Raw genomic sequence first — 18,464 nt, 5'->3', positions numbered from 1 at the left:
GGGTTGGAAAGCAATGTCTGGTTTTGCACTTTTCTTACCACCTTTCTACAACCTTTAGCAAAACTACTGGAAAATCATAGAATGGCTTGTGTTGGAAGGGACCTCAATGCTCGCCAAGCTTTGGCTGTCCAGGGCCCCATCCAAACTGGCCTTGAACACCTCCATAGACAAGGTAGCTTCTCAGGGCAGCTGTGCCTGTTCTTCACCTCACAAAAGGATGGACATTTGAGAAATGGTGTTTCTGTATAAGGGTAAGAAAGCATGGACAGCTTTTTGTGTCTTCCCAACAAATTCAGAGTATTAACTCTCCTCTATCAAGAATTAGTATTTCTTATGAGGAATTTAATGTGATTAAAAATGTGTTTAAACACTAATAACTTTTCTTAACTAGGCTGTCAATTTTGTAACAGAAATACAATGTTTTAGAGAATGCTACTTTGATTAATGCTCTATTCTGGAACTTTGAAAACATATCTGAGGTAAGAATGAATCAACAGTGCTGTAGAGTCTGACATATTTTATCACTTCATTTAAGTATTTGTCTGCCTGAGTTTTCAGAGCAACCATTTCCACATAATTGCCTGTAATGTAAAGATAACCCAGGTTGGAGCTAAAGGGACACATAAATAGCTGGGGGGCTGTGCAGCATTTGTTCTTTGGGACACTTAGGCTAAGCAGAAACTGAAAGACTGAAAATGAGAAATATACAATGAATTTCATGAAAGGTAAAAATCATCTCAGTTTCTCAGTAACATGTGACATTTACTGTGAAAATGGCACTTTGTGTTTTGTGCATAGCAAAGACTCAGAACACAGTTTCTGCAGCACCAGTTTGGAAGTCAGGCTCATAAAAGCTCTGAGGATTTAAGGAAATGTTGAAAGCAAAGACTTTGGGGAGCTGTTTAATGTCGTCAATAGGAAAAAAAAAAAAAAAAGGACACAGATAGACTCTGTCTCCTGCCCCAAAATTCACCATCTTTACTCTGGATACTTACTCCTAAACTTGACTTTTTAAAAAGCAAGCAGGTTGTTTCTCAACTCAGCCAGAAGCAGACTGGGCACTTTCTTAAGTAAAACAAAGCACTCAGTCAGAGCACACAAGTTCTGAGACTGTGTCTCCTGAGGTCAGCCCAGGCTGCAGGACACCAGGGTATTGCTTTCATTGCTGTTTCAGATGTTTTACTTTTCAGCAAGTAGTTTAATAGATGAGAGAGGGACCTTGTGGCCCACTGGTTTGATCCTTAACTACAGAGTATTGTTACTTCATAAATAATTAAAGAATTAATGAATTAATATCTTGATAAAATCAATCAACTTTCAGTGGCACAAGGAATAGAAAGAACCTATTTGCTTCCCATGGGTGCCCCAATCCTTCCTCTCTCTAACTCTCTGTTTTTCTTACACACAGTCTTTCTGTCCCAACAAAACTACTCCTGTAAAAGATGAGACTGAATGTTGTGGTTCAAGAACTGGAATTCAGAATGGTTTTTACTACACGGCTTGGCCTGTGAATGATTAAGATCTGTGTTCCCAGTCCAAATTTGATCAATAAGGCAAGCAGAATAATACTGTTTTCTTCTTTACCTTACTGCCAATATTGGTAAAGGCTACTTCAAGAATGGATATCTAATCTTCAAAGGCAAACATTATGTGCAGAGGAACAAAAAAAGTTCCCCTGGGCTGATGCAGATGCATGTGGAAGAGCACACCTGCCACCTCCAGACATGACAGAAGTCCTTGGGGTGAGGAGGGCTGCAATGGATTCATTGGCTCTGTTGGCATTAGCAACAACTGAGGCTGCTTTGTAGAGCAGAACAGCTGTTGCTGAGGACCTGACATTTGCACCATACACGTTTTGGGTGTGCTTTCTTAGACAAAAAGTCTAAATGCTCATTAGCAGTTAGATCGCATTCATTGAGGTGATGGGGTGTATTTTCTACCATAGCTTCATAGAAAAGAAACCCAGTTTATGTACCCTGGGACTGCTGTGTGAAATGAACCGAAGCACAGTGAGTGGGAATGATCAAATGATTCACTTCACAAGCATAGCCCTGATTTGCTCTGAAATGCAATGTGGATGCACCCATCATCTCCTTTCAGAAGAAGGCAGAACAAGGGAAACTCAGCCTTAGTAGAAACTGGTGAAGGCAGTGAGAGAGGAATGTGGAGCCACTCAACATTCTGGAATAACTTCCAGCTTTCTCCATCCCTGTCAGTATCAGTGGAGGTAGAGAAGAGGGGGCAACGACAGGAAGGCTCATAGAAGGAAAGAGGTCTGCATTCAGCTGATGCATTGGCAGGACTACTGCTATCAGTCACCAGAAAGAGACTTGCTCCAGTAGGAGAGAGTCTGTCCTGAGAATCAGGGAAGACGGATTTGATCACAGCACACAATACATCACCGAGCTCTTACGCTAGAAAGTGGTACTGAGGCTTTACCTGACAAAATGAACATAACCCAACGTACACACTGAGGTCAGAATCACTTATCAGAACATTTTCTTTTTCATTTTCCTCCCTGGCTCCTCTGTCATTTAACTGATGTTGACAAAGATCCAGTCTTATCCTGAAGCAAACTGCAATCACAGAGGGTTCAGAGACACAAAACAGAGACAGGCAGAAACTAAAAAAATGTAGGAAGAATTGTCGCTACAGCTGAAGTGGTGTCTTTTGAGGAAAACAGGACATTAATCTTACTAGGCTGAGACTCACGCTGCTGCTTACCTATTCTGCCTTGCAGCAATTTTAATAGCCTGCTGGTTTAACCTGCTGAGAAGGTGTAATTAATAAAACAGGCTGGGAAAAAAAAAAATCCACATGAAAATTTTCAAGTCTTTTTTCCTTAAGCCTGACTTCTTTCTTTATTTAATCAGAAGTTGATGGCCATTTTTGCCAAAACACTCTTCAGTAGAAACATAGTAGGGGTTTTTTTGTTCGTTTATTTGTTTGTTTTTTTCTTTGCAGAAAGCTCAACTTTCTTATTTTCCTCTCAACAGCATCGCAGCAGAAGCAGAAGACAGGAGTGACAGCAGGATGCTGGGCAGTGGATGCTCAGCATCAGAGCTGAGGGAATGCTCTGCGCTTGGACAGTTTCATATGCTGTGCTCTGCCTGTTGGAGCAATGATGCATGATCATTGGGTACACTGCATGAAGAAAACCATATTATATTTATCTACCTTATAATGTACTCTGTATTTATCAGAAAGTGTAGTTGGTGATGTTGAGTTTACACTGAGATTATACTCACTATCACCTTTACTGACTGCAAGCAGTGTTGCAAGAATCCATTTGCTTTGGATGTATAATTTGCTCATTTCATTTAATTATACTGAAATATTTATGTTGTTATCTCAACATTTCTGAGGTGGTAGAGATCTTAGTATTTCAGTTGGCCACACAAGAGAGGGATATTAATCAATATGAATAATGGGGACTAAAATCTGCCCTTAATAAGAGGCTTGACCCACACTGCTTTGAGATGCTGTTTAATTTTCAAATGGTTATTTTTCTTCATATTCAAGAAAATGGAATGAAAATTTGCATTATCAGAAAAAAGAATCTGAAGGAATATCTGTTACACTCCTTTTGAGGTAAAATCTCTGGATTATGCACATTATGAATCATACACATCAAAATAAAAACCCATTGACACTTTGGCAGAGGAAGAAATAATCAAGGCTCTTTATGACTGAGATTTTTTCATCATAAAGATTAATGATTTTGCACCAAAATAACACACATACGTTAGAGAAGCCTTGATGTTTTAGAAGTACTATTCTTTAAGTCTCTGTTCTGATGAAAACACAGCCTGTGTTTAGAAAAACAGCAGTAACTGAGTTTTGTGTGCTTTTTTTTTTCCCTCTGAGTTATTTTATTTTATATAGGACTTCCTTAAGTATTTCTACTTGCATGTTTTCAACTAAATCCCTTTGCCAGATGCACATTACTCTTAAAATATATATATATGCAGCAGTTACCTTCTTTTTTTTTGTCTTTAATACTGGATTAAAGAGAATGTTATAGCCCAGTTATTTGTGTTTACATTTTTAGTCAATAACATTATGAAGTTAATTTGCTGTAAGTATTGCTCATGCACTTATTTATTTATTTTTACATGACAGCAGCCAAATTTCCAAGTCAAAACCCAAGCTTTCTTGTGCAGAGTAAGGGAGATCAGTGTGAGCTGTATATTGCTTATATCTAGTATTATGTATATTTAAAAGGAACATCAGGCCAGGATTCAAGATGATGAATCTGTATAAGGACTGGTTAAAAGACTTAGGACTGGCTAAAAGAGTAAGAAATGTGAGTCCTCAACACTTGCACCCAATTCAATTCCCATTGAATTTTAACAGTGGAATATCTGGAAGACAAAGAAGAAACACTGGGGAAAAAGAAAAAAAAAAACGAAGAAAAAAGGCATTTATGCATGCAAACTCTCCCACATAAAACAGGATAAGCAGGGAGAAGGAAGTGCAATGAAATGATTTGGCATCAGTCCCGATTTGCTAAGATTAGGAAGAATTCTGGAAGTGATAACACAGGATAGCAAAGAAGCTATGGGCTGAATAAAGTGAAAGTCTGATGTATGTCTCTCTCCTCTCCTCTAAGCAGTTTGTTGTTTGTTTGTTTTCACTTATGTTAAGAAGGGGAAATGAAATGCTTCAGAGTGCAGAGTGTGGAGGTGTGTTTATGTGGAGGCCACATCCTTGGCCATGCTCTGTCAAGGCACAGCACTGTGCTTGTGGCAGTGCCTCGTCCTCATCTAAATGCACCCCTTACTCTCCAGGCTGTGCCAGTGAGGCGCTTCTCAGTCCCAAAGCACTGGGATCAGAAACAGCCTCTGTCAAGCTCATAATGCACACAGTAGGATCATGGGCCGCATTTCATCTGTGGAATAACATGTAAATTAAGGTGGTGGTGTAAGTACATTTCTCCATCATATTCTCTAATTACCAAGGTTAACCTCTCCATGTAGAAAGGAAGCATTATTAGAAACATAGAATCATAGAATCACAGAATCATAGAAGGGTTGGAAGGAACCTCAAGGATTATGAAGCTCAAACCACCCTGCTGCAGGCAGGGCCACCAGTCTCCACATTTAACACTAGACCAGGCTGCCCAGGGCCCCATCCAACCTGGCCTTGAACACCTCCAGGGATGGGGCATCTACAGCTTCTCTGGACATCCAGTGCCAGCACCTCAACACTCTCATAGTAAAGAATTTCCTCCTGATGTCCAACCTAAATCTTCCAGCCTTCAACTTAAAACCGTTTCACCTTGTCCTGCTATTATCTACCCTTGTAAACAGTTGACTCCCCTCCTGTTTATAGGCTCTCTATAGGTACTGAAGGCTGCAGTGAGGTCACCTCACAGCCTTCTCATCTCCAGGCTGAACAAGCCCAGCTCCCTCAGCCTGTCTTCATAGGGGAGGTGCTCCAGCCCCATGATCATTTTGTCGCCCTCCCCTGGACTCTAACAGCTCCCTGTCTTTCTGGTACTGGGAGCCCCAGGCCTGGATGCAGGCAGAAATTAGGTAGAAATAGAATTTTGTGCACGAGAATATAAAATTTTTTATATAAAATTATATAAATTTTATATATTATATATATATTTTTTATATAAAATATATAAATATATATATAAAATATATATATAAAATATTATATATAAAATATATAATTTTATATAAAATTAAAGCTATTTGTTATAAATATTTAAAATAAATAAATAAATAAATAAATAAAAACATTTTAAAATACACGTTAACAATATTTGGCAATGCTTTAAAGGGTTAACATTCCATTAACAGGTAATAATGACATTTTAAAAGCACTTTTTGTTACTTACCTTGTATCGTAAATTGCATACAGTTTTTTGTTTTCTTCAACTGCATTCCTAAAAAGAGAAAGACAGAATATAGATCCGTCATGTTGCAGAGAAATAAAAACAGAAGGACATAGTCACTGTTTTTTGTTTGAGTTGTTTTTTGGTTTTTTTCTTTGTGCAAAACACAATACAACAATATGACTCTGATAGAGCTATATGAATAATTTTCAGGGAAAAAAAATTGTACTTGATTCAAATGAACATTATCCAATTCCATTATTTTATAATTTTGGGTAAGCTGAGCTAAAAAAGCACACTGAAGTCAAATACATTGTAAAATAAAATGGTTTATCCCTGAGTTTTTGGATATTTGAATGACTTAAACACATGTGATTCAGCTAGAAAAGGGGAAAATTGAAGACCTGAAGCTCGTTTCTATACTTTTGAGCTTTTTTCCCAACTAAAATACATTTGATTTGTGGAACAAATTTGGTATCTTTTGACTAGAGAAAAGATTTTCTTTTCTCTCAGTTTTTATTACCATTATTCTGAAACAGTCAAACCAATAACAACACTGGTTCAAGTGGGAACACAAGAAGATGTTATATGGAATTTGTTGGCTTTGCTGGGATCAGCAATAAAATATAAGTTTTAGCTAAGTAGTTTCTGAGAAGGCGAGATTAATGTAAGGAGCACTCCATAATAAGTATTGATTTGTATCTTACAATCTGATTTATGTCTCTGTGCATTACTTTACCTGTCTGCTTAGAAGTTAAAGAGAAGAAACTAAAAGCATGGGGTAAATGATCATGAGTCTGAATGCATTAAGCTCCACTTACATAGGAAGGGTAACTCTTGGGTTCGGTCCCTGTTCTTGGAGTGATTATGCATTTCACATTAAATATGCACCAGATAATGAATGTACTGTATTGTGAACATGCAATTCCCTTGTATGCTGTGCAAAGATGTGAGGCCTCTCTCATGCCATGGGTCCCACTGTAGTAGCCAGTCGTCTAAAACTGAACTGATGAAACTAGGTAGGTTTCTGGTTAGATGCCATCATCTAGTCCACTCAGGATGCTCTGAGTTACTCAAGACACTGAATAGCAACAGTCAAATATAACACAGGACCTATAGGAGACCTACACTCTGCTGAAGAGATAATTGAAGTTCAAAGGCAATACCTAGGAACTTCTCAGTGGCACACAAAGCTTGTGTAAGGGAACTGAGCGGAACCTCTCAGGTCTGATTCTAGACAAGACAAGGATCCGCAGCATTCCCTGCATAGGCTCCATTAGCTAAGTTGATTGGATCACTGTTGACACAGTGGGAATATCCAGTTTTCACACAGACACCTGCATCTAACGATCCAGCTTATCCACCTTGCCGCAAGGTATTGGAATGAGTACTGTCACATTTGAAGAGGCTGGAGCATGAGAGAGTCATGGAGCATGGTCAGTCTTAGTCCTCCTTTAGGACTATATTCTCCAACACAGCCAAATTACAATTCCTCTACACGTGTCAAGGGGAATTTTCTGTGGCCATCTTACATTTATGCCTTCTGTCACCCATCAGCAAAAATGTCAATGGCAGGATAGAATTAACTTAGTTTCTTTTTTTGGAAGAAAAATGATAACAGCAGAGGAGATTAGGAAAATGATTAGGCAAATGTAACAGGAAAGAATCAAATGTCTTATTTTAAATGTTGAAGTTTCACAATGGGCTTTTATTGAGACTGATAATGCACTCCATTTTTTTTTTTTTCTCCTTGTACAAAAATGTAGACACATCTTGATGTTGAAATTCTCTTATTCAGCAGAGTGGTAAAATCCTCTGGTCTCTGCATCGAAAAATGCCTTCTTGTGAATGATGAGTAAATTGAGTTCATCCCTTACAGAAGACTCCTACTACTGCCTGCCTGGCACCAATAGATGTGCTTCTGAAAGTATTACAAAGGTAATTCCCCCATCACAAAAGTAGCACATTAAAAGTACTTATATTAAAAGCACTTTGTTGTATATGAATATCATTATATAATTGATTATTCCCAATAAAATGCCTTGCATCCTTATCACAACTTTAACAAAAGAAAAAACTGCTTTGAATATTATACATGCTCTTGCCTAGAGCCACTATTAGCAGAGAGGTTCTGTGTGCAGCCAGGCAGTCGTTGATGGTAAATCAAATGGAGGGCATATGGTTTTAGTGTTGCTGCTGGTGGAGTATTTGTTGCTAGAAAGAGCTAATGCTTTGCATTTAGGATTATTAAACTAACAAAAATAGTAACTCATCTTTCTCTTCTTTTTCCTCCAGCTCCCTTGAAGTTTCACCCATTATAGTACTAAGTTACCATGAGCAACCCATAAAGGAAAGTTCAGCATCTCCTAAACTGCAGATTAACAATTCAGTGTTCTTCTTTTAAAGCCTACACAACTTATGGATGACACCTCAGTTCAGAATGTCTCTTATTGGGATTTCTGCTTACAGATGTAAACAGCAAAAATTAAATGTCTTTGAGTCAGTTTGATAGGTTACAATAATAATCAATGAGGAAGATAATAAGGCTGAAAAAAACACTAAAGAAAGGTAGATGAGTATAAGTGTACCATAAGAACACAGTAACTTTGATCGGAGCCTATGCATAGCTAGATATCTGACTTCTGAGTAATGTAAAATTGTATGAGATAAATGTCATACATGGTGGGAAGGTACAACAGATCTGTTCCGTTACATTGAGAATACTGCCCTCCAGTAGCTTATCAGAACAAGTAGTTTTACATGTTTATGTTGGAGCTCCAGGAGGAAAATCTCTGCTAATGGAAATAAGACAGCCAACAGAAAAGCTGTTACATTAGTATTCTATTTCTGGAATTGCTAGAATGCTTTAGCTAAATGTAAGTTAAGTTTTACACATAACTAATCACTTCGTGTCACACCTTTAAATCCTACAAGGTCCTGTGAAAGCAGAAATTAAGTTAAATATCATATTCATTTGAAAATAAACTTTAGGAAAGTGAAATGTAATAACCCCATTCTGGATTGAGGCCAGGACATAAAGCAGTGCTAGTGAATCACAGAATGCTTAACAAGTAGTCTTGATGTTACGTATCCAACAAAATGAGTCAGCATAAAAATATAGGTACAAAGGCTAATATTTATAGCTCAGAAGGTAACATTAACAATAAGAAAGAGCTATTTCAGCTTCAGATTCTGAAAGCATCTGAACACGGACACCACTATTGAGAACAATATTTTTCTACTCTAAAAAAACCCTGCACACCTTCCACAAGTCTTGTAGAAAGAAAAACAAAAGGGATGCTAAACTCCCTCTCCACAGACTTGTAGAACACACACTTCATTATATTTGAGTTTTCATCATTCTGAAATGAAGAAAACACTTCACTTTTGTCAATTGGCCCAGTGTACACAACAGAGTCCAAATTAAGCCTGGACTACATGGCTGTGGTGCAGTAACTACTGATTGTAACAGACAAGGGCAAAGCTTCAAGGTAAATCCTCCTGAGAACAGCTACTTTGGGACTTCTCCCCCAAGACTGTCCAGCTCACCAGGTCAACCCTCTCTCCAGATACCCCAGAAGCACTCACTCCAATGTGTCATCAAAATTCAATTTCTCTTTTCAGGGGAAGTTCAGCCTGTGCTAACTGGGCTGAGTATTTCAGGGCATCACTGCTACCAAACGTGATAGGCACTAGGGTACTAGTAAATTATTTTCACTACCTAAGAGCGTATCAAGAAAAGTACAGACTGAAATGCCAAATGCAGAATGGAAACCATGTTTAAGAATCCCAGGATATTATAGACATAGCTATTGAATTACCATTGTAGATCTGCTGAAGCCTCAGATGACGGAGGTTTCTGCTATAAATATAAGATTCACATAGCTCTTTCTTATTTTTTTTTTAAGTATAAATTAAGTGGATGCAAGCCAAGTTTTCATAAATAATGCCAAAAATGTTTATGTATGAGAAGCTTAAACTATGTGGCTCTAGCTGAAATAAATGTTTCAGTGAACATGATGATTTAAAACATGATTTATTCAAATGTTATGTTAAGTAAGCATTCAATATGCTTTTATGTAATGCTGATGCCCAAGTTACATGTAATTATGGTGACACTATAGCATCCCTGATCTTTCATAACCTCTCTAGAAATTCATTTTTCTTAGCATCAAGCTTCACAAATACTATGGAAGTGACAATGTCACATAACATAAACAGTTACCGGAACAATGCTTTTTAGGTCCAGTTCTGTCAGGGAACTTTTGTTCCCTTTGACATCAGCCAGAGCTGGGAAGCTTAGCATTGCTTGGAAACATGCCATTGAATTAGCAAGCCTACAAACCTGTTCATTGGCATTTAAGAGTGAGGTAGGAGGAATCAAGTGAGAACATGCCAAGATGTAGACTCCTATTTACTCACATTTTAAATCACTAGTGTTCATGAAGGTGTGTATTTCTAGTTCTAATCCAGTAGGATTTGTACCGTTTAGTCCACCATTTCTTTTTTTCTTTTTCTTTTTAATGTATTCTACTTCCTATTATAAAAATGATAAATTCAGGGATAGCTATCAAACTGCAGGCAACAGCAGTGCACAAATTTGCCCTTATCCTTATAGTAAAGGTCCCAGAGTCACTGCAGATGCCTCAAAGTCCCAGCTCAATGTTCAGCAACTGTAAAAAATGTAAACAAGTGCTAAGAGAAATCACAGAATTAATAGAACAAAACAGGGCAGGTGCAGTATTTTTTACATCTGTGGTCTACCCACATCCTGTAAGCTTTGTGCAGCACTCTTCAAAGATTGAGAGGTACAGGAATGAGCAACAGGAATGATTAGTTGTATGAAATGGCATTAGGAGGAAGAACAAGACTTAGGCTGAGACTAGGATCTGGAAAGCAGATGAGGGAGGGGAGACATGATAGATGTATCTGAAGTCATAGACTGCATAAATGATTATTTATTTTTGCTTATACTATAAAAAACAGTGAAGCACTCCTATGGTCAAGAAGTAGGGTTAAAGCAAGCAGTAAAAAGTCCTTTTCACACAATGCATAATTAAATTGTGGAGCTTGTTGCCAAAGGAAGCTGTGGAGGCCAAAGTTATAAATGGGCTCAAAAATCCATTACACAAATGCATGAAAGGGAGCTCCATCAATGGCTATTAAAATCAACATTCTGAGTGCACCCTCTGGCTGAGGAAGTCCATAAACATTGGACTGCTTGAAACTGGAAGGTTACATGTAGGAAAGAATTACCTTCCATCTGTCCTGCTTCTTATTGGTCTTTCCAATGTTACAGCCTATTTTCAAATGCAGGAGTCTCAACTAGAGGTAGCTCTGGTTTGATTCAGTTTGGGAATTTTTTATGCCCAGTGCGATCAGAAATACATGTTCTTGGTTTACAGTGGCCTATCCCTAGAATAATTTTCAGTTCTTCGACTGTCCTGCTGTTGGCATTGCTGAAATCTCCACAAGTCAACCACTGTTTTTGTTTCTTTCTGTAAGTGGTCCTTCACCTCAGAAATTTGTTCAGATACTTATTTTAGTTTTTTCTTCTCCTATCTCCTGAAGCACTTATGTACATGCCAGGGTGATCAGAAGTTTGATGGTGTCCTTTCTAACCCTCCTGAGCAACAAGAGTGCTGTCATAAGAAATATTATTTTAAGAAAGAAGAAAATTCTAGATACATTTAGTGCTGATAAAATCCAGTAGAAAAGGAAGGAGGGAAGGAAGGAGGGAAGGAAGGAAGGAGGGAAGGAAGGAAGGAGGGAAGGAAGGAAGGAAGGAAGGAAGGAAGGAAGGAAGGAAGGAAGGAAGGAAGGAAGGAAGGAAGGAAGGAAGGAAGGAAGGAAGGAAGGAAGGAAGGAAGGAAGGAAGGAAGGAAGGAAGGAAGGAAGGAAGGAAGGAAGGAAGGAAGGAAGGAAGGAAGGAAGGAAGGAAGGAAGGAAGGAAGGAAGGAAGGAAGGAAGGAAGGAAGGAAGGAAGGAAGGAAGGAAGGAAGGAAGGAAGGAAGGAAGGAAGGAAGGAAGGAAGGAAGGAAGGAAGGAAGGAAGGAAGGAAGGAAGGAAGGAAGGAAGGAAGGAAGGAAGGAAGGAAGGAAGGAAGGAAGGAAGGAAAAGAAGGGGAGGGAGGCCCTCTACACTTTCACAGACAGGACTGTGCACCTTCGATGTGCACTGAAGTTAATTTGAAGTTCAGTGGAAGGAGGAATTCTGACTTAGAAACTCACTCTCTCAGCCTCTTCAATATTTTTCTATTCTTTTCAACTTTTTTTTTTTTTTTTTCATCTTCAGTATGTACGTTAGTAATCTGAGTAAACAAAAATTAATTCACGAAAATTGGTCGATGCTACTTCAGAACTACTCATGCCTATAAAGGCCTGCTGCCCACAAAGGGATCTCAGGTTTTCCATGTCAGCTGGTAAGGGAAATAGAAGGGAGTTCCAAATCTCATTCTTTCATCCCACTGGGGTTTACATTCGGTACTCGTTGACCTGTCTTACTCTATGCAGTGGTCATTCTGACTTAAGATTGTGACAGTTTTGTATGAAAGTAGGTGTTGCTAACATGTTCTGTGCTGAACTCAGTGCTGCTGTATAACAGCTGTGCTAGTGAGTACATCTACTTCACATGGCCCATTAGGTACCCATCAGGTACTTATAGTGACAAAACATAAGGTGTCCTTGGTCTCCTTAGAAGATAGGGCCTTCATTGATCATTTCCTGGATTTTTTGGTTAGCTATGGGAAACAAAACATTCTTTCATTTTGTTATAAAAAATAAAATTCTGGAAAAAGAGAAAAGAAGGGTTTCCATGAAGTACCTAAGTATTTTATTTATTTGAAAAACTATCATGGGGAAGAATAATTTCTCAATCCATTCTAAACTGCACTGTGAACCTACACACTGTTTTACAGAAATACTTGTAACAGAGTTAGGAACACCCTGACACACAAACATTTGCAAGCAAAACTAAACTCCAAATTGTGCATGGCAAAAAACCATATATATATATATATATATATATATATATATATATATATATATATATATATTGAAGGGGTTGAATATGTGTACAATCAGTTGACAAGATCAGCTGGATATATGAATGAGGATACTTCCTCATAGATTGCTACTGTTTGATAAGAACAGATCAAAATAAGGACTCAAGTGATCATTAGCTCTTTTGGTTATTTAGGTAAGAAGTCTTTATAAATTCAAAGGCTGTCAGCCCACAGTGTGTCAGGAAACTTGAATTTAAGAGCCCAGCCCTAACATTTACATTCCTAGGTTATGTTTCAGAGCTGGTTGTAGCTGTTAAGAATATTTCCTTTGGGACCTTTAAGTGCATTGTATCATAGCCTCAAGCTATACTTTCTTTTATCCACAAATCTTCTTTAAACATCTGAAGTTTTGATTTAAAAGAGAAACAAGTTGGTAACAGAGTGTATGCATCTCTTTCCTGCTTCATGTAAAGAGTGAGGGTGAGATAACTGTAAAGCTTAGTTAAATAGCTGTGGCAGACTACAAAAAACTGCAAAATGTTCCATGAATTGGAAAACACGGAAATGGTCTTTGCTTTAAAATTAATGAGAAGAACTAACACCGCTTTTATTTTACAGGTTTTTCAGGTGCGCCTATATACACTTAAACTGTCCTGAAAATACAGGGACATCCCACCATCTGTTGCAGGAGTGCTAATTAGCCTGGCTCAGGGCTCAGTAGAACTTCAGCAGCTAAAACTTTTGGTTAAAATTCTAAATGAACCTCCAGTAATACTGGAATACTCTCCGTGTCCTCTTAACTTTGATAAAAGGAAAACACTGACTTTAAGAATTAAAAGGTTGTGATATATTTATGTGAGTGATGTTTCAAAACTCCTTCTATCTGTATTTTGAAACAGTGAAGTGGTGCCTTTGTATGTAAAAAAGTCTGCTAATATGCAAAACATATTTTTTTCAATACCTCAGCTAATCAAGGATTTCATAAACAGTTTAAGCCTGAAATACATTTATAGCCAGTATACAAACAATAATAATAATAAAAAAATAAAAATCCATTCATACTCCTTTACTTAGTCATATTAATTCAGTATTAAATCACTTGAGTCTCCAAACAGCCTTGCTTTGTCCACCATCTTTAGAAACTGTACAACATTATCAAAATGGCTACAAGGATTTAATGTAGTTTTAAACTACATTTAGCTTTTTTCCTTCAAAGTTCTCAAATGTTGGATATAAATTTATTAGCCAGCATAATATTGAGGGGTGTGATACCTCAAAGAAGAAATTAGGTATTTGTCTCCATTCAGAAATCTCACTGAAGGAATAAGAGGCAAACACCTTGGAATTAAACCATTTGTTGATGCCATGACATGACAACATCTGGGTTGTAAGGTTTCCCTGACAGATAAGGCAGAGAACAAGAGCCTCCTCAAACCCAGTACTTCATTCTGTCACCCAGTAGAGACTGGTGGAATTTACCCCCCATGAAAGCAGCTCCATGTTCAAGAATGCTTTTGCCAAAATAAATCAATCAGACATCCATTTCGGAGTACTTGGGACTTTCTGATGCTCTTCCTTTTGGCACACATAACTCTTTTTTATAGGTGTATTATACATGATTAAATATAGATGAACTTTGAGCTGAGATTTAGGAGCTACGAAGGAACTGACTTTCTACTGATAGTTGGGTGACCATGAAGTGGTCATTGGGCAAATAAGGCACTAATTTCCCTGCCCCAGAGAGGTTCTTATTACTCCCAAACTACCCACTTCCTTCTTTTTTCATTCCACCACTCCCTGAGCCCCTTTGGCATGTAGAACCCCAGCAGCACAGGGTATAAGTTTCTGTGGGAAGTCACTGGATAGAATATAGAGTGTGTCTCTCTTACTTGATTATACAGAGATTTGCCATTTCACTGGCTGTCTGTACATTTAGCAGCAGCTTTAAATCTTAGCCAGATCTCTCAGTAGGAATGTCCATAATGAATATAAGACATAGTTCGCTGAACCTTAGATCCAATTTCTTTTTTGCTTTAGAAATCAGTGTCATATTATGCTTTACAAATTTTCTCGATTTTCATTCAGTGCATACAATCTAATAACTTTCAGAAAGTTTAAAATCTCATTCTTTAAAATGGTAGCAAATTGAACAAAACGTCAACGTTTATTCCTTCCTTAATACGATCCCTTCAATATTAAGTGAAATTGCTATAGGTCCACTGCAATTGATGCTAGACTGAAAGAGGAGCCTGCAGAGCTGACAGTTTCTACATTCCATGGTGACATGTTCTGGTGTCTTTTCCAGTTTCCTTTCTGGAAAGATTAATTTAGCTAGCAATATAAATCAATATTTTTTAGTCATATTTTATTCCTGGTCTGCTCTCATTGGTTCCTTTGCATACAGTTCACTTAGAGCAATAATTATAAAGCAGTTACTGTAAGAAAAAGAAAACACTGTTATGAGTAACAACTTTCTCTCCATTTTTTGTTAAGATGGCTAAGTGGAAGTATAGGCCATATTGTGCCTTGTGGGAATATGCCTGCTCTGACGGTCATGGTAGGCTGTGCAGCACATGAGAACTCTGGAGCTCTGTCTGGCCCAGTAGACATGTGCTAGATGCTGCACTGTCTTGGCCTTGTCCCATCCTGGAAGGCAAGCCAGGAGTGTGAAGGTGATAAAACACACAGTCCACAGCAAAACACACGACTCCACCTTGGAAGAAAGTAGAAGGACTAGTGGAACTACAATATGGCTTCCCTGCTGAAACCTAACTCAGATCTGGCACTGAGCCCTGAATTTCTGTCTGATATTTTAGTGATTAGAGGGGTGTATAGTTGGGAAGATACAGAAAACTCAGGGAATGATTGAGCACTCTGGCCATTCTTGTATTGGAAATTGCAGTGAGACAGGACTGGGAGATAGTGATATCCCAAGAGAAGAGAATTTGGGGCAGGTCTCATCTGTGCAGCTCAAAGGAACAGGACGGGCCAAAAAAAAGAATCTTTATAGGTTCACACTTCATAAGGGTCATCATGGGAGGAATGTGCAACCATGGCTTAAAAGATGGGTACTGTGGCTTAACAAGAATACCTTCTGCTAACAAATTCAGTGTAGGGACAGATTTACTGTGTTTCTCCTCTGGAAAGGACCCCACCATATTGTAGTACTGGATAGCAGCATTTGGGGTTAGTATGAACTACAGGGAGCCCCAGGGACCTTAGAGACCTTGATGCACCATCAACTAGGGGACTGAGTAATCTTCCTTATAATTAAATAACGGGAAAACTTTGCAACATGGTCAGCAAGAGATATTTTAGAGCTTTCATTTCATATCTTCATTAGCAGAAGTCAAAAAAATTCACAAAGAGAATCACTTATGTAACACCTAGGGCAACTTAAATTTTTGGCCCCAACAAAGCACTTTGCTAATATTTATCTTCTATCACACAGAAAGACTTTACCATATCATTGAGAGCACTGAAGATTAATCCATTCATTTTAGTTATGTACTTATATAATTCCATGTGTAGATATGCACAACTCTATATTTGAGTTTGCTTTTTTCCTTCTGCTGTTCTGCTGTACCTGTTATCTTTGTATTGGTACTATTAAAGAACATTTTGTTCATGATAACTGACATTTTTATTAGAAGGGTCTTAAATAGGGATTCGATAATTCAATTTTCAGCTAAGAAAAATAATAATAAATAAAAAACGCTGCATCCATCTTCTTGCTCCTCCCTAATTGGAGGTTAATCATTAATCTTTCAGCCACTGGGGAAATACATATAAGGAAAGACTGAGAGGAAAATGGAAAATAAAATAAAAGACTGAACTGAAATGACCCACACTGGCAACTGCCCAAGACAAAGTGACCAACATCACATAGTGTATACATGCAACAGAGAATGGCAGGGAAGACTTCTATTATTAGTGCAAGCATCTGAAGGCCTAAAAGCCATGCTGCAGCAGCTATACCTGTTCTGTTTTTGTTTGTTTGTTTGTTTTGTTTTGTTTTGTTTTGTTTCAAAGACAGAAAATCTGAATGGTTTGACCTTCTACTTTAGGCACTTTGCTCAGGTTTCTACATTGTCACCTGAGTATATCCAGTCAACCTCAGCCCTCTCATGCATCTCAGCAAAAACACATGACATACAGCTTCAGCTCCTTGCCACAGTAACATCCTATCTTTAATTGTAACATGTGCAGTTATATCTGGGTTAAATGAAAATGCCACTATTGCATAGCCACTGCTTGCCACTGCAGATTAAGCTGGTTTTTGGCACTGTTTTTATTATGAACATGCTTGTACTTGCTCACAGCTCTACACTGCAAACAGCCCTGGAGTGGTGATTTATGGCCCATCATCTCTCCATTCAGGTGTTTCTCTGGTCTCACAGTGACCTTTTCAAAGCACATTCTGCAATATGAAAGATGGCAGTGATCCCCTTTTCCCCTTAATCTCTTTCCCTGACACCAAGAAAAAGACATCACTGTTTCAAATTGTTTTTGATTGTAAGCATCAGGGTGGTGTTCCAGGAAGACATGAGTTTTATGTTTAATTCCAAGTACAGCCAGGTTGCAATCATTTTGATATATCCTCGCTATGAATTCCTTTTGCTTAGCATGGCCCTTGCTGAATTTTTGCTTATTGCAACCATATTTGTCCCTTACTTCACAACAGCAGCAGTATTCCAGTGGCTCTGTTTTTCCCGGAAGATCATGGTAAGAGGCTTTTTCCATTGCGCATCGTGAGTGGCTAAAGGGAGTGGACATTTTCTGCAGAATTCTCTATCATGTCAGAGCCCACATGAAAATTCAAATTTGGATGATTCCTACTCGACTTACATTCCTCTGTTTTCTAATATCTAAGTGCTGCTGAAGATATAGACTTAGCCAACAGAAAACACTAAACAGAAGATATTAAAAGAAATGTAGGCCATCAGGTTCTGTCAGACAGCAAAGCAAAGGCATATGTACCTCTGGCAGTCTTTCAATGAGTGGCAAGGCTGCTGCATTCAGAGCAAGCTAGAGATTTCTTCACTGAAATCTCTTCTACAGTCAATCTTTTCATATGCAAACTATTCTTAAAACGTTTTCAGTTTGAGACAGCAGATGTTTAATTCATAAGCGACGAGAGGTAACAGCCATCCCTGACACTAATTTTGTGCCTGTTGTTTGTATCCTGCACATCGCTGGTAGCGCCATTTGTAAAGTGGAAAGTAGGGACTTGAAGGGCAGTGTTGCAAACATCTTTCTAGCAAGTTAATCACAGCACTAACTCTACATACGGGCTCAGTTGCAACAAATTGACATGCCCAGAATCGTGTGCAGTCCATAAGATCAGGGCACAAAAAGAGACATTTTGGAAATTATTTGCTCTAGAATGTTTGCTCATGAAGACTCTCAGTGTAAAAGAAGAAGTGCTTTGAAGATGTTCTTTTAAAGTGTTCTTTGAGGTCATATATTGTTTTATTTTATGTAGTATATTCCTATTATCTCAAATAGCTCTCAGATATTGCAGATAAGAATATCAAGTGAATGCCTAGAAATATGTGGTGTTAGAATTCAATAAAACATGTTCCTTTATTAGACACATTGAAAGGCTGTAGG

The 18,464-nt window shown here is 38.1% G+C and overlaps 1 protein-coding gene across 1 annotated transcript in view; it reads right to left on the bottom strand.

Annotated features, from left to right (window-relative positions):
• GABRB3 (gamma-aminobutyric acid type A receptor subunit beta3) overlaps positions 1-18,464 on the bottom strand; it is a 183,260-nt gene that overhangs the window by 108,603 nt on the left and 56,193 nt on the right. Inside the window, exon 2 of the mRNA XM_085532678.1 lies at positions 5,852-5,899. Within this exon, the coding sequence (XP_085388804.1) occupies positions 5,852-5,899 (48 nt within the window). The remainder of the gene's footprint in view (positions 1-5,851; positions 5,900-18,464) is intronic.

The sequence above is a fragment of the Coturnix japonica genome, chromosome 1, assembly GCF_054131305.1.
Source record: "Coturnix japonica strain WE chromosome 1, WE-NBRP24, whole genome shotgun sequence".
Lineage (NCBI taxonomy): Eukaryota > Metazoa > Chordata > Aves > Galliformes > Phasianidae > Coturnix > Coturnix japonica.
Note: the sequence above shows the minus strand (reverse complement) of the source record. Positions and strands in the feature narration are given on the sequence as shown.